The sequence below is a fragment of the Dasypus novemcinctus genome, chromosome 6 (genome assembly GCF_030445035.2).
Source record: "Dasypus novemcinctus isolate mDasNov1 chromosome 6, mDasNov1.1.hap2, whole genome shotgun sequence".
NCBI lineage: Eukaryota > Metazoa > Chordata > Mammalia > Cingulata > Dasypodidae > Dasypus > Dasypus novemcinctus.
The window spans coordinates 37,549,075-37,564,910 of NC_080678.1; the positions used below are offsets into that span (position 1 = coordinate 37,549,075).

Consider the following 15,836-nt stretch of genomic DNA (forward strand, 5'->3'; position numbering starts at 1 on the left):
TCATTGCCTTACCCTCCACTTTCCTTAAGCTTGTGAGTCAGAGCATCATATTGGGATACCCAGGGCTTGGACCTTGCATGAACAAAGGTAAAACGAGTTTGAGCCTACAAATGATCTGGCCCACATGGGCCCTGGCCACCAGCCAGATGCCAGGACTGGGTTCAGGATTCCTTCACCACTGCAGCCATCCCCTACCAACACCACAGCAGGGCACCCTTGTCACCAGTGTGCCATCAGTTGTCCTCTTCTATAACTGCTCCAAGGGAGTTAACTGAAAAAACCTGGCCTGGGGTCAAAGGGAAGATGAGTCAGAATGGAGCTGTATTTATTCAGAAGCCTTCCCTAGAATGTTCACCATGGCCCACAAGGACAAAGGACTTAATAATGGACCATCTTGCCTATAGCTGTGATCATATTTCTGGGCAGAGGGCATTTATATAAGCCCCACACTGAAGGGCAGTTTTTCCCTGCCCCATAGCCTCCACCCTTCCCAGTCACTGCAACATGAACTGGAGGACCCCTCCCCTTCTTTCCTTGTGGGTCTGGATAAGATAGATGGGGAGTATCCAAGAGCCAGGAAGTATGGCCCCTTCCAGGAGTGGACAGGCCTGAGATGCTGTGGGTGTGATACAGAGTGTGTGTATTAAACTTTCCCAAGTAAAGTATCCACAGCAACTTGGCTTGCTACTCCACAGTCGTCCTCCCAGGAGGATGGTTCCCTCGTCTTCTACCAACTGTCCTCCCTCTTAAAGAGTTAGGGGCACTCACTCTCCCCATAGGGGCCCAGCTGGCTGGATGATGGCACATCACCTTGGACTTCCCTTTTCTCATCACTTTCACTTGCATGAATGTTGCTGGGAGGTTGGATCTCTGTAAGCATCTCCCTCAGGTGTGGAAAGGGGCACCTCAGAAATGGGAACAGCTCAATGTGGAAAAGAGAGATGAGACTGGGAGCTCTTAGACTAGTTTCTTTCTTTTCCCTCTTCCCCAAGTAGCCCAGATCATGCCCAGTTTCCACACTAACCAGAGGCCTTGTCCAACCCTGAACCTGGGAAAAATTAGGAGGGTCAGGGAGCAGAGCTAGGGGCTCTGTATGTGGTGCAGAAAAATCTATCTACAGCAAGTAGACACTAGGGCTCTTGACCTCAGCTGTGGTGTCTCCGTTCTCCCATCTAAGCCCCACTAGTGTTCTGCCTTGAGAAGCTTCCATGTGTTTTCCTTTGGGAGAAAATAGTGTGGTTGCTGCAAAGAGTCTGAAGTCCAATGTACAAACAAAGGAATATGACAAGTCTGTGTCCTTCAGTTGGTCTACAAAAATTAGGAAAGAAGCTGGAGAGACTGCAAACTGACTTGTCTCCCCACTGCATAGCAAAGAAAAACATTTGCTGGAAGTCTTACTCTGTTATAAAAAGGGCAGCTGACACATGCATGACTTGTATTATTGACAGTGTTGTCTCTTAGAAGGCAGAGGAAGCTATAAGAGGAACTAATACTCAGGCCTTAATTCTTACCAACAAGGAAGAATGGTTTGGTGATGTGGAAGTGACAAACCTTGGGGGGAAAGTGATAGTATAATCCAAGGGAAATGCTGGTCTTAATCATAGCTCCTGCCAGAACTCTAGGAGAGCAGATTCCAAAAAGTCCAGAAAAGGATAGAGATGGTTCCATGATGTAAAACCATAATATAGCGAACTGCCATTTCTAGAGCACCTGTTACACGTATCAGTCTGAAGTGCATTGATCAAACAACCGTTAGGGTATTTACTCCTCTTCCAGAAGAAGAAACAGGTTCAGAGAGGTCAAGGCCCTGGGAAGTGAGGAAGTTGGGACTCAAACCCAGATCTGTCTTACTCCAAACCTCATGTTCTTCCCTATGACATTAATTTAATTCAGAAGTGGCAGTGGTGATGGTACAGAAATCCTCCCATTTTCTGTAGCTTCTAATAGAAATAAAAGGTTTAGGTTCTGCATAAGCCATTAGCTTGCACTGGCTATTTAACCTAATGAGCTCAGAGTTTAGAAGTGAACTAAAACTGGAAGGAGATGCACATAGCCAAGAATAAATGTGAATTCTCTGAGCCCATAAGATTGATATCAGGAAGGATGAATTATAGAATGAGCTTCTACAAGCACACACACACCCTCTCAAAAAAAAAAAAAAATGCTAGGAAAAGAATTAAAAGTTATTAGAACCTGTGGATTATTTACCTTTTTTTCAGGGCTCACTGCTTGGGAGACTAGTAGCCATGAGAAAGCAAAACCACTAAGACCCTGGGCTTCAGATGTGGAGGAGTTTTAGTTCAAGTAAACAATCACCTCCCTCCTTGAAATAGTCTTGTTGAGACTTTTTTTTCACTTGTTGTTTATTTTTTGTGGGGTTTTTTAGGAGGTACCAGGGACTGAACCTGGGACCTCGTATGTGGGAGGCAGGTGCTCAACCACTGAGCTGACCACATCTACTCCCCAGAAATGTTTTTAAGCGGTTTTATTGAGATATATTCACATACCATACAATCTATCTAAAGTGTACAGTCAGTGGCCTTTAGTATAATCACAATGTTGTGCATTCATCACCATAAAAAATTGTCCAACAATTTCATTACTCCAAAAAGAAAAACTCCACACCCCTAAGCAGTCACCACTCAATCCCTCTATCCTTCCCCAGTGCTACCTAGCCACTAATCTAATCTCATCTTTATAAATTGCTTTATAGTTACATTTTATATAAATGGAGTCATACAATATATAGTACCTTTGTGTCTGGTTTCTTTCACTTAGCATAATGTTTTGTTTTGTTTTCTGATATTAGCATTTGTTCAGTTTCAAAGAAAAATAGTCGTATACGCAGATTACCCATATCATATTTCACATGAGGTATTACTATGCTATATAGTCTCATATTCATTTTTTTAGCTTTCCTTCCAGTAATATACATGACCTTAGACTTTCCCTTTTTTTTTTAAAGATTTATTTATTTATTTAATTTCCCCCCCTCCCCTGGTTGTCTGTTCTCTGTGTCTATTTGCTGCGTCTTGTTTCTTTGTCCGCCTCTGTTGTCGTCAGCGGCACGGGAAGTGTGGGCGGCGCCATTCCTGGGCAGGCTGCACTTTCTTTTGCCCTGGGCGGCTCTCCTTATGGGGCTCTCCTTATGGGTCTCCTTATGGGGGATACCCTTGCGTGGCACGGCACTCCTTGCGCGCATCAGCACTGCGCATGGCCAGCTCCACACGGGTCAAGGAGGCCCGGGGTTTGAACCGCGGACCTCCCATGTGGTAGACGGACGCCCTAACCACTGGGCCAAAGTCCGTTTCCCAGACTTTCCCTTTTGACAACTATCATACCCATGTAATAGCAACTAATTAGAAGCACAATGATGTGCTTTCACCTTTTCTAGTCATTCCCAAAGATTAGCAAACAACCTTTTTACCATTTCTGCACAGGTTTACCCTCAGCTTTCCATTCCCTAACCACATTCTATTTTCTGGTGACCCATATACCCGTTATTTTTTTTAAATCCCCTATTCTGCTTTTATTGAATTTTTTTTTTAATCTTTTTTAACATATTTTTATTTATTTCTCTCCCCTTCTCCCCTTCCCCAGTTGTCTGCTCTCTGTGTCCATTCGCTGTGTGTTCTTTTGTGTCCGTTTCTATTCTTGTCAGCGGCACCTGGAATCTGTGTCTCTTTTTGTTGCATCATCTTGCTGCGTCAGCTCTCTGTGTGTGCAGCGCCACTCCTGGCCAGGCTGAACTTTCTTTCGTGCTGGGCAGCTCTCCTTATGGGGCACACTCCTTGCACACATGGGTCTTCCCTATGCGGGGGACACCCCTGTGTGGCAGGGCACTCCTTGCACACATTAGCACTACGCATGGGCCAGCTCCACACAGGTCAAGGAGGCCCAGGGTTTGAACTGTGGACCTCCTATGTGGTAGGCAGATGCCCTATCCATTGAGCCAAGTCCACTTTCCAATTCCTGTTGCTAACTCCATGAATTTACACAATGTATTTATAATAGTGCAATCATATAGTATTTGTCCTTTTGCGTCTGACTTGCTTCACTTAACATAATGTCCTCCAGGTTCATCCATGATGTCGTATGCTTCACAACTTCATTTCTTCTTACAGCTGCATAATATTTCATCATGTGTATACACCACAGTTTGTTTATCCATTCTCTGGTTGGTGGACACCTGGGTTGTTTCCATCTTTTGGCAATGGTGAATAATGCTGCTATGAACATTGGTGTGCAGATGTCTGTTCATGTCACTGCTCTCAGTTCTTCTGGGTATATATGAATACCTAGCAATGGTATTGCCAGGTCACGTGGCAGATCTATATTCAACTTATTTAGGAACTGCCAAACAGTCTGCCACAGTGGCTGTACTATTCTACATTCCCACCAACAGTAAATAAGTGTTCCTAGCCTTGAAATATTCAGTTGGCTTCTAAGACTCTTGTTTTGTTTTGTTTTGTTCTCTTCCATTTCACTAGGCATGCCTTTTCAATTTCCCTTGTTGGCTCCTCCTCATCTCCACAACCTCAGAATTAGAATGCCCCAGGGGTCATTCTTCAAATCTATTCTCTAAAATTGGCTTTAAACATCATCCATTACACTATTGTTATACTAAGTTTACATCTCTTTCCTGACCCTTCTTCTCAACTCCAGATTCATACAGCCACCTGCCCCACAATATCTCCACTTGCATGCCTGAGGCATCTTATATATAAAGAACTTAAAAGGAAAAATTCTTATAGATAGTGGTGATGGTTAGCAGAACATTGTGAAATAACACCAATAAATAGTGTTCTTGAAAATGGTTAAAGTGGGAAATGTTATGTTGTATATATGTACCACAATAAAAATTTAAATAAATATAAAAAGGGAAAAACATGTGACTTGCCATGGCTCCAGAGCAGTGGTCATACCTCTGAGCCGGGGGTGGGGGTGGGGGTGGTGTAGAAAAAAAATTCTGACTGCCCCTTACAAATCTGCTCCTCCCTAGTCTGGCTCCTATCAGTAAAGGACAACTCCCTTCTTTCAGGTTCTTATGCATCCCCTCTTTTCTCAAATCCTAAATCCAATCCCTCAACAAGTCTCATTGTGTCTATCTTTCAAATCTGTCTAGAGTCTGATCACTCCTCACCACTATCACCCAAGTCCAGGCTGCCGTCTGTTAGACTACTGGGTTCCATCCTTCATCCTATTCCCCACACCCTGCTGGCCACACGGCAGCCAAACAGGTTCTTTTAAATATGTGCCATATAACTTTCACTCCACTGCCCAGAATCCTCCAGTGGCTTTCCCTCTCATTCAGAATAAAATCCAAATTCTGATTTCATTCCATCTAAGCTTGCTATTCCTCAAATATGCCAAACACATTCACAACAGACCTTTGCATTCACTGGTCCTTCCACCTGGAATGCTCTGCCTTCAGATATCCACATTACTCACTCCCTCATTTTTTTCAAATCCTTGTTCAAATGTTACCAAAGAGGCCTTCCCTGACTGCTATATAGAAAACCTTTGTCACTCTGTTTCCATACCTGCTTGTTTTTCTCTGTAGCACTTGTCACTAACAGATATATTATACATCTCTTTGATTTTTGCCTGTCTCATCCCACTAGAACAGGGGTTCTTAACCTTTTTTGTTCCACACATCCTTTTGCCAGTCAGGTGAAAACTACGGACTCCTCAGAATGTAACAGCAGATAGTTTTATGACACTCAACGTCAGAGATCAGAGAAAATAAAGAAATTAAGTTGATTTTTTTTTTCAGTTTAAGCTCACAGAACCCCTGAAATCTTTCCACAGACTTCTTGGAGGTCCATGGACCCCTGGTTAAGAACCCCTGCACTAGAATGTAAGCTCTCAGCAAGCAGGGATGTTTTGTAGAATACGCCTTCACTGTTTATTAGTGAATGAATAGAGTGAATTTATGGTGCATATGTTCTGAACCTGGTGGTGTGCTAGGGCTGAGTGCAGAAACACAATCATTAGGTTGAAAATTTAGTGGAACAAACATAATGAATCATTTCTTAAACCCAGTTAAATGAAGCTACAGCAACAGACAATAAACTACTCTACTTTGAGTTAGTTAAAAATCTCTAGGCCCACATGAGTTGAGACTTGTTGGAGATGATTAATGGATATATGAGAGTTCATTATACTATCTTGTCTACTTTTTCTATGCTTGAAATTTTCCATAATAAAGTTTGCATTTTTTGTTTGTTTTTTTTTATCTCCAGATAAAATAGAGCTCAGAATCTTACAACAAAAGTAGGTCAACCCCTAGGGATACTTTTAGGGACATTGTGAAGACTGAAAGAAATCATGCCAATTTCAGCCAGTGATTTCTTTGAAAAGACAGTCATGATCAATGGTAACCAGCACAGTGTTCATTCAGTATACCAAGCTAAACTCATTGCATTTTTCTAAAAGCTATGAACTCACTCTTTTTTTTTTTTTAATTTTTGTTATTTTGTAGGAGGTATCCGCATTTAAACCCAGGACCTCATACATGGGGAGCAAGCAATCAACCACAGAGCCACATCAGCTCCCCAAAGAGAGGTGGTTTTTTCATTTATTTGTAGGAGGTATGGAGGCTGGGAACCCCCGCCTCCTACATGGGAAGCAGGCACTCAATCCCTTGAATTCCATCTGCTTCCCCTCATTGCAGTTTAAGGGTTAAGAATCTGTTTTACCAAGGGGATGTGATAGAGGTGGATTAAATTAGGAAAGAGCTTCTGCCTGAAATCACCTTTCTGAGCCTTAATTTTTTCATTAGTAGAGTGAAGATAATTTTGACCTCCTGGGGTTGTTAAGAGGAAGAATAAGATGTATACTAAAGTACTTAACACAGTACCTGGCACATTCCATGTGTGGGCAAGGTAAAAAGGACAGGGAAGTAACAGGAAAATAAGATCCCAAATCAAAAACCATGATAGTCTTCCTTTACTCAGTGTTAGTGTTAGTGTTAGTGCAGGCCTGCAATTCCAAGGTCAGGCAAATTACAGAAGAGATCTGAAACAGCCTGTGTTCCACTGCGAGCCTAGGGAGGATGACTCCAAAATCAGAGATTACTCATGGAGCCTCTGAATAATAAACGCTACCAACCAGAGACGTCCAGCCATGCAGTCAGTGCTTTGTGGTCCTGGCCTCGCTACCACTAGAAGGGTTCAGGAAGCTGGGAATACGTCAAAAGGCGATCTCCTGCGTCAGAAGACATTTGAACTAGACTTTGGACGCCTTTTTAATTCCAATATTTCAGATCTCTGTGATGGAGGAGGCCTGAGTCTTCCTGATAAACACCCCATCCACCTTCCCCCGCGCAGAGCTCCCGGCCTGCTGTGAATGTGCCACTTAAAGAATAAGTTATAGGGCCGGTCTGTCTCTGCCAGCGGCCATGAGGGCTAGAGACTGAAGAGACTGGGCAAGAGAGGACGAGGGTCCGGGGGATCCGTACAGTTTGCGGCTTCAGCTGCCCAAGGAGGCCGCCAGATGGCGCCGTGGGGCAGACCGCAAGATCAACTTCCTTCCTCTTCCCCTAACTTTTCCCGGCAGCCGGGCCTAGCTCAGGGAGGGGGACTTGAGGGCTAGGGCTGGCCAGCTTCCCCCGGGGGTTCCCGGCTTCAGATGTGGCCAAGCGTCAGGCGCAGTAAAAGCCTGAAGGCAGCGGGTCTCTCAGCTGTCTGGAGCAGGCCCGCGCAGGCGAGAGGACAGGGGCCTGCCCTGGCCGGGGCTAGGCCTGGTGCACGGCCAGCAAGCCTCGTCGCGGGGTAGTCGGGGAGTCAGATCTCCGGGCCCTGCGACTATCATTCCGACTCCCAGCTCCTGGCCCTGAGCGAATCTCTCGGCTCTAAGAGGCGCTCCTGAGTCGCTTCCGATTGGCTGAGTGAGTCCGGGCGTTAAACTTCCAGCCAATGAAAAAGGGCGTGGGGAGTGACGCGCATAAACGTCACGGGAATTCCCCCTCCCGGGGGCGGAAAAGGGGCTTTCCCGCCTGGAGCCCTGGTGGCTGGAGAGGTGTCGCGATCCGTCCGAGGCGGGTCGGGCCGGGAGAGAAGCCGGAACCGGAGCTGCTGCTGCGGTGAGTGGGCTTTAGACCTTTGGGTGGCCGGGACGTGGGGCAGGGCAGGAGGACGGCCTTTCACTGACCTAGCCCCTGGGCTGGAGAGCGGCAGATGCACACACCTAGAGCACGCACACACTCAAGAAGGACGGGGTCACATCGACACCCCTGAATGTACGCCGACCTGTACATACACCTGCACGTATACCGGCCTGCGCACTACGTCTTCCTTGCACTCAGACTCGCACACACATGCACCTGCAGACGTGCTCACCCGTGAACCGGTGACCCACATCCTTTCCGCACGAACTCAAATATATGCTCACCTGTGCCCTTAACATACCAGACATGCTCGGACATATGCCCACACTGAGAAGTTTACGGACTTTCACCTGTACACAGATATGCCCACTTACACACGCATGTTGACGCCATGCACACACAATATGCACCCAAGCACATGGGACGAGACACACGTGCATACCTGTCATGGAAACACACACAGGTATTACACACGGCTGTGGGAATGGGGTGCGGGTATGCAGAGATCTGGCCTCGTGGGCACCCAGAGCCAGTGCGGTGTGGAGAGGAAAGGGGAGCCTGGCCCGAGGAGGAGACACTCCCTCCCCACCCCGCGGTCCCCAGAGTCCCGTTTTCGGGGCAGAACCCCGGGGCCCCCCACTGGAAAGAGCCCCCGCCTACAGGCCATTCGGAGAGGAGGCCCCCTTACAGCAGGAATGTCCCCTCAAAAGCCCCCGGGGTGAATCAGCCGTGGCTTCCCTCTCGGCAGAAAATCCCAAGGTTGCTCCACGCCAGGCTCCGGCCTGGGAGCCTCCCCTAGCTGTGAAAGACCCTCCGGTCCCCGGCGCTGCCCTGGAGGGTGGAGGGGAGGCCCCAACCCGCATGGGGGCTTCCCTGGTTCTTGACCCCCTCTGTGTGCTAACAGGCGCCGGGGCCCACAGGCGGACGCAGGTCTCGCACCCCTCCCGCGGCGGGGGCGGGGCCAAAGCGTCATTTCCAGGCCCGCCCCCTCCGGCCCCGCCTCCCCCTGGTATTTTCGGGACTTTCCTAAGCTGCTCTAACTTTCCTGCCCCTTCCCCTGCCCAGCCCAGCCCAGCCCAGCTTCGGATCTCGCCCTCCACCGGATCTCGCCCGCCACACCCGGACGCGCGGCTGGAGGAGATCGGACCCTCCCCCAAATTTGGTGCTCCCCTCTCCTGCCCACCCCCGGCCTGATCCGCACCCGCCCCCCGGCACCCCCCCCCTCCCCGCCCCGCAAGGCGGGCACCTGAAACCCTGGGAAACAGAACTGGGCCGGAGCCACCAGCCAGAGCCGGGCTTAGTCCAGAGACATGGACAGTTGCTACGACCCAGTGAGTCACGGCGCCTGGCCCCGAAGCCAGTCAGCTGCCCCCCTCTCTGTCTGCCTGCTTGTCTGCCTACCAGGGGTCCCTCCGCTGCCTTACACCTGTCTACCGTCCTCTTATCTCAGCCTGCCAGACATCTGTCTACTGCCTCCCCAATCGGTCAGACTTCCAGATCTCAGAGTGTCTACTCTAAGACCCCTCCACACGGTGCTCTGCCTGCCTGTCTGTCAGTCTGCCTGTCTGCAAACTCTGCTTCCAAAGGAGCTTTCTCATGGGCCTGGGGAGGACGGGGAGTGTTACTGAGGGCTCGGAGCTAGGAGGTGGGAGGGCTCTGGAGGTGACCTCAGAATCGGCTCCCACCCCCAATAAATCTCCTAACCAGGGTCTGGATGGCATCATTGAATATGATGATTTCAAATTCAACCCCTCCATTGTGGAGCCCAAGGAGCCAGCCCCAGAGACGGGTCAGTAAGCCCCCTAACGTCTTTTCTTAGGGGGGTGGGGGGAGCATGTGCCCTCAGCCTGGAAGATGGGCTTGGGGATCCTGGCTCAGCAAGGTCCCTCTGTCCCCAGCTGATGGCCCCTATCTGGTGATTGTGGAGCAGCCTAAGCAGGTGAGCAGAAGGGATGGCGTGGGACTTCAGCTTTGGGGGTGAGTGGGGTCGTTGTAACTGGGTGGCCCTGGGGAGGCCCCCTGTGAGGGGAGGGGAGGGAGGGCTGGCTGCGGCTGAGCACAGTGGTGTGGTGGTGATTTAGGGCAAACGCTACCAGACATTGGTGGTCAGTGCTGGCCAGGGGTGTGGCTACTTGGAGTGGTCTCTCCTGACCACAATGTCACTCTGCCCCGGGACTTTCAGCGAGGCTTCCGATTTCGATATGGCTGTGAAGGCCCCTCCCACGGAGGACTGCCAGGTGCCTCCAGTGAGAAGGGCCGGAAGACCTACCCCACTGTCAAGGTGAGCCAGCCTGATGCTGAGGGGGGGATGGTGGACAGTATGTCCAGGGGCATTACTGATGGCCCCTGCCCCTCCCAGATCTGTAACTACGAGGGACCAGCCAAGATCGAGGTGGACCTGGTAACGCACAGCGATCCGCCTCGCGCTCATGCCCACAGCCTGGTGGGCAAGCAGTGCTCGGAACTGGGGGTCTGCGCTGTGTCTGTGGGGCCCAAGGACATGACTGCCCAGTAGGTGCCCCTACCCCTGGCCCCCACTGGTGTGCCCCCTCACTTCCTGCCCAATCTAGGCCCAAGAAGACCTCTGGGAGCTTAGCATCTGACCAAGGGGAGAGACTTAATTGGCCCAGATCCCGAGGCACAAAGTAAAAATCAGGAAAACTTCCTCAAGGAAGCAGGGCTTTGCTGACCTGAGCCCTGGCAGCGGGGAGTGTGCTTCAGGAGGAAAGAAATGCTTGCGCAAAGGCCTCTGACACCATCCTTCCCCAGATTCAACAACCTGGGTGTCCTGCATGTGACTAAGAAGAACATGATGGAGATTATGATACAAAAACTTCAGAGGCAGCGGCTCCGCTCTAGACCCCAGGGCCTTACAGGTATGGGGTGGGAGCAGGGCAAGTCATGGGAGGTAGTCATGGAAGAAGCAGGGAAGGAGGAGCAGCCCCGGGGTCACACATGTGCCTGCTTGCCCAGAAACTGAGCGGAGGGAGCTGGAACAGGAGGCCAAGGAGCTGAAGAAGGTGATGGATCTGAGTATCGTGCGGCTGCGCTTCTCTGCCTTCCTTCGAGCCAGTGATGGCTCCTTCTCTCTGCCCCTGAAGCCAGTTATCTCCCAGCCCATCCATGACAGCAGTAAGTATCCTGATGGCCAGGAGTGCCCAGGCCTGGGTGGCAGAGGGAGCATGGAGGTGGGGGCAACTTCAGGCTGTAGAGTTAGATAGACCTGGGTTTGAACCCGCCCCTACCACATTTAGCTGAATGATCTTGAGCAAAAGTCATTTTTCCCCCGTGATCATCACATCCATCTTTGGTAAATGGGGATACTCGCAGTTCCTGGCCTCTTGGGGTTGTTGAGATAATGAATACAAAGCACCTGGCTCCATAAATGGGGCATGTCTATTAGATCATTGCAATGAATCTATATCCCAACTCCATAGAGTCTCCTGGGGCCTCAAACCTGAAGATATCGCGAATGGACAAGACAGCCGGCTCTGTGCGGGGTGGAGACGAAGTTTATCTGCTATGTGACAAGGTGCAGAAAGGTGAGGCTGGAGCTCAGGCTGGGAGCTAGGGACCCTGGGCTTCAAGACTGGGGGCCAGAGCTGGGCAGGCAGGGTAGCTCAAGGACATTCCTATATCTGGAGATTCCACCAGGAGCTGTAGCCAACCTTCAGTTTTCCTTGTAGATGACATTGAAGTTCGGTTCTACGAGGATGATGAGAATGGATGGCAGGCCTTTGGGGACTTCTCTCCCACAGATGTTCATAAACAGGTACCCAGGGCCTTGGCCAGGGCTGGGGGCTGAATCTAACAAAGGCCTCACTGACACGCTGTGTGCACCCCTCCCCTGCCAGTATGCCATTGTGTTCCGGACACCCCCCTATCACAAGATGAAGATTGAGCGTCCTGTCACAGTGTTCCTGCAACTGAAACGCAAGCGCGGGGGAGATGTCTCTGACTCCAAACAGTTCACCTATTATCCGCTGGTGGAAGGTGGAGCAGGGCTGAAGATCCCAGGGGGTTGAGTGGGCCTGGGGGACTGGACCGCAGGGTCCCAAGACTTAGATCAGGGGGGCCATAAGCCAAGTCAGCAGTCAGGAGGGTTCCAGAAGGTGGTCCTAGGAGCCAGCCTGAGGGCTCTAGCTGCGCTGCAGCCCAGGGGGTGGGATTTTAACATTCTATTTCCCTCTGCCCCCAGACAAGGAGGAGGTGCAGCGGAAGCGGAGGAAGGCCTTGCCCGCCTTTTCCCAGCCCTTCGGAGGTGGTTCCCACATGGGTGGAGGCTCTGGGGGCTCAGCTGGGGGTTATGGAGGAGCTGGAGGAGGAGGTGAGGGGTTGCTGGTGGCCGGCAGGGGGCTGGGGGAAGGAGGGACGCAGGGGAGAGAAGTTAGGGGAATGAAGTGTGGGAGCCCTGGCTAGTACCCCTTCCCCACAGCCCTGCCTGTACCCACAGGTGGCAGCCTCGGCTTTTTCCCCTCCTCCTTGGCCTACAGCCCCTACCAGTCCGGCGCGGCCCCAATGGGCTGCTACCCGGGAGGCGGGGGCGGGGCGCAGATGGCCACCTCGGCGCCTGGCGGGGATGCCGGGGAGGAAGCCGTCGAGCCCAGCGCGAACCCCGAGGCCCCCGAGCGCGAACCGCAGGCCCCGGAGATGCTGCAGCGAGGTAGGGCCTCTCGAGTCGGGGAGGGGACCCTCCCGGCGCCGGTGTCCCGCGCCCACGCTCCCTGTCGCCCGCAGCCCGCGAGTACAACGCGCGCCTGTTCGGTCTGGCGCAGCGCAGCGCCCGTGCCTTGCTCGACTACGGCGTCACGGCGGACGCGCGCGCGCTGCTGGCGGGACAGCGCCACCTGCTGACGGCGCAGGACGAGAACGGAGACACGTAGGCCGACGGGAAGACTGGAAGGGGACCGGGGTGGGGGGTGCTCGGGAAGGCGGCGCCGCGTGGAAGGACGGGGGGAGGGGAGGGGCCTGCGCAGAGCCCGGGCTCTGGAGGTGGGCAGACAGGGTTTCCAGGCCGGCCTTGCTGGTGCCGTTCGAGGCACTTAATCTCTGCAAACTTCAGTTTAGTCCGCTGTGAAAGGGGAACAATAATAGTACTTACCCACCTCAAAAGGTGCTCGGAAGGGTTAAGTTCAGGTACAGCGATACTTTTGGGGACGTCCTGAATTCAACAGGCCCCAGCCAGAAAGATTATGGAGGTGTCAGGGTTTGAGGGCAGAGGACACTACCAGTGACTGGGCTAGCTAGGCGAGTCTCTCTCACCCCCTGCCCAGGCCCCTGCACCTGGCTATCATCCACGCGCAGACAAGTGTCATTGAGCAGATAGCACACGTCATCTACCACGCCCCGCACCTCGGCATCGTCAACCTCACCAACCACCTACACCAGGTGATTGGGAACCTGCTCGTGAGGGGCTAGGGGTTGAGGGGCACAGTGGATCTAGGCTGAAGTGGGCCTGGCTCACTCCTGACTTTGCCCCCAGACCCCCCTGCACCTAGCAGTGATCACTGGGCAGACGAGGGTGGTAAGCTTCCTGCTGCAGGTGGGTGCAGACCCTGCTCTGCTGGATCGGCATGGAGACTCAGTGGTGCACCTGGCACTGCGGGCGGGGGCCGGTGCCCCAGACCTGCTGCGCGTGCTGCTGCAGAGTGGGACTCCTTCCATGGCCCAGCTTCTGCACATGCCTGACTTCGAGGGTGAGTTCCCTGCCTGGTCATGGCCTGGCAGACAGGGGCGGGGGACCAGGGAGGGTATTTGATGAATACCAAGAGTGGACGTGGAAGTGTTGAGGATGGCTGGTTGGGGACAAGCTGGGGGCCATCTTGGGGTCACAGCTGCAGGCTGAGTATCATGTCCCTAGGGCTGTACCCGGTACACCTGGCAGTCCATGCTCGCAGCCCAGAGTGCCTGGATCTGCTGGTGGGGGATGGGGCTGAGGTGGAGGCTGCAGAGCGGCAGGGGGGCCGAACTGCCCTACATCTAGCCACAGAAATGGAAGAGCTGGGATTGGTCACCCATCTGGTCACCAAGGTGAGACGAGCTGGTGGGACCTGAGACTGTGGAAGGGGTGGGGCCAAGGGTGGTGAAGGCGGGCACGGAGAGGACTGACCACTTTGGACCAACCACACCCTTGCACCCCACAGCTCGGTGCCAATGTGAACGCCCGCACCTTTGCGGGAAACACACCCCTACACCTGGCAGCTGGACTGGGATCCCCAACCCTCACCCGCCTCCTTCTAAAGGCTGGTCAGTCTCACCCTCAAGGGCACATGAGCAAGGCTGGGGGGAGGAAAGGAGGGATCTTCCAGTCCCCCCACTTGGCAGTCCCTCAAGTGGGCCCCCATTGTGCCTCCCATGACTGCCTCGCTCCCACAGGTGCCGACATCCATGCAGAAAATGAAGAGCCCCTGTGCCCACTGCCCTCACCCCCCACTTCTGATAGTGACTCAGATTCTGAGGGGTCCGAGAGGGACACCCGAAGCAGCTTCCGGGGCCACACACCTCTTGACCTCACACGCAGCACCAAGGTGAGGGCATCCTGGACCAGAAGTACCAAGAACAATACACCTGGGCTTAGGGATGGGATCCAGAGTATCTGAATTTAAGGGTAGGGCTTAGGGACTGGAATAGGAGGAAGTCAAAGCTGAAGCTGCCTCCCCAGGTGAAGACCTTGCTGCTAAATGCTCAGGACACCCTGGAGCCCCCCCTGACCCCACCCAGCCCAGCAGATGAAACGTCTCCACCCGGTGCCAAACCCCAGGCCCGCCCACACAGAGGTGAGGATCTCCTCTTTCAGGAGGCAGCGCTCTCCCTCTCTGCCCCCCATCTCCATCCATTACCCCCAGGGCCCTGCCTGGCTCCTCTGTCAGAGCACCATGAGAAAGCTGGTGTCCAGATGCTGTGCCTCTGCCCATCTCTGGAGGTAGCTGATGTATCTATGTGTGTGTTCCCCTCAGGGCCAGGGCTGTCACTTGGGGATGTGGCCCTGAAGAATCTAGAGCAGCTGCTTGACGGGCCAGGGGCCCAGGGCAGCTGGGCAGAGCTGGCCGAGCGGCTGGGGCTGCGCAGTCTGGTGGACACATACCGAAAGACAGCTTCGCCCAGCGGCAGCCTCCTGCGCAGTTACGAGGTAAGCCGGGTCCCCTGCCCAAGCCCCAGAGTCCTTCCCCAATCCCAGATCCCAGGTGCTTCCTTGGCCCCGGAGCTCCTGACTCACACCCTACAGTAGTTCAGACTTCCCGCCTCTTCCCTCTCCCTTCAGCTGGCTGGCGGGGACTTGTCGGGTCTGCTGGATGCACTGTCCGACATGGGCCTGGAGGAGGGAGTGAGGCTGCTGAGGGGTCCTGAGACCCGAGACAAGCTGCCCAGCACAGGTGAAGGAGTCCGACCTGGGAGGGGGGTCTGGACCTGGCGGTGGGAAGCCACAGGCCCTAACTACCTCCTTTTGCCCTCCCTCCCCCAGCAGAGGTAAAGGAGGACAGTGCATACGGGAGCCAGTCAGTGGAACAGGAAGCAGAGAAGCTGGGCCCGCCCCCTGAGCCACCAGGAGGGCTCTGCCACGGGCACCCCCAGCCGCAGGTGCACTGAACCGCCACCCACTCCCAGCCCCCTCCCTGGGTATCTTTTGTACAGCATCCCCACCTATTTCAACTCTTATTTAACACCCCACTCCCACCCCTCAGTTGGGGCAAATAAAGGATTCTCATGGAAAGGGCCTGGCCCCTCC

The 15,836-nt window shown here is 52.9% G+C and overlaps 1 protein-coding gene across 3 annotated transcripts; it reads left to right on the forward strand.

Moving 5' to 3' along the window:
* Nucleotides 1-7,986: 7,986 nt before the first annotated feature.
* NFKB2 (nuclear factor kappa B subunit 2) lies at nucleotides 7,987-15,821 on the forward strand. Of its 3 annotated transcripts, none has more exons than XM_058298594.2 (23): nucleotides 7,987-8,086; nucleotides 9,176-9,441; nucleotides 9,818-9,899; nucleotides 10,009-10,049; nucleotides 10,293-10,391; nucleotides 10,470-10,621; nucleotides 10,880-10,986; nucleotides 11,084-11,242; nucleotides 11,548-11,652; nucleotides 11,797-11,882; nucleotides 11,965-12,103; nucleotides 12,309-12,437; nucleotides 12,564-12,773; nucleotides 12,848-12,989; nucleotides 13,384-13,498; nucleotides 13,593-13,806; nucleotides 13,971-14,140; nucleotides 14,254-14,356; nucleotides 14,486-14,637; nucleotides 14,772-14,886; nucleotides 15,067-15,239; nucleotides 15,372-15,483; nucleotides 15,573-15,821. In XM_058298594.2, the coding sequence occupies exons 2-23, from the start codon at nucleotides 9,421-9,423 to the stop codon at nucleotides 15,695-15,697; spliced, it is 2,751 nt and encodes a 916-aa protein (XP_058154577.1). In that variant the 5' UTR covers nucleotides 7,987-8,086; nucleotides 9,176-9,420; the 3' UTR covers nucleotides 15,698-15,821. The 3 variants fall into 3 exon arrangements, with proteins under 3 accessions (XP_058154577.1, XP_058154579.1, XP_071071819.1); XM_058298596.2 differs by having other exon boundaries at nucleotides 15,576-15,821; XM_071215718.1 differs by lacking the exons at nucleotides 7,987-8,086; nucleotides 9,176-9,441; nucleotides 9,818-9,899; nucleotides 10,009-10,049; nucleotides 10,293-10,391 and having other exon boundaries at nucleotides 10,493-10,511.
* The last annotated feature ends 15 nt before the right edge of the window (nucleotides 15,822-15,836 follow it).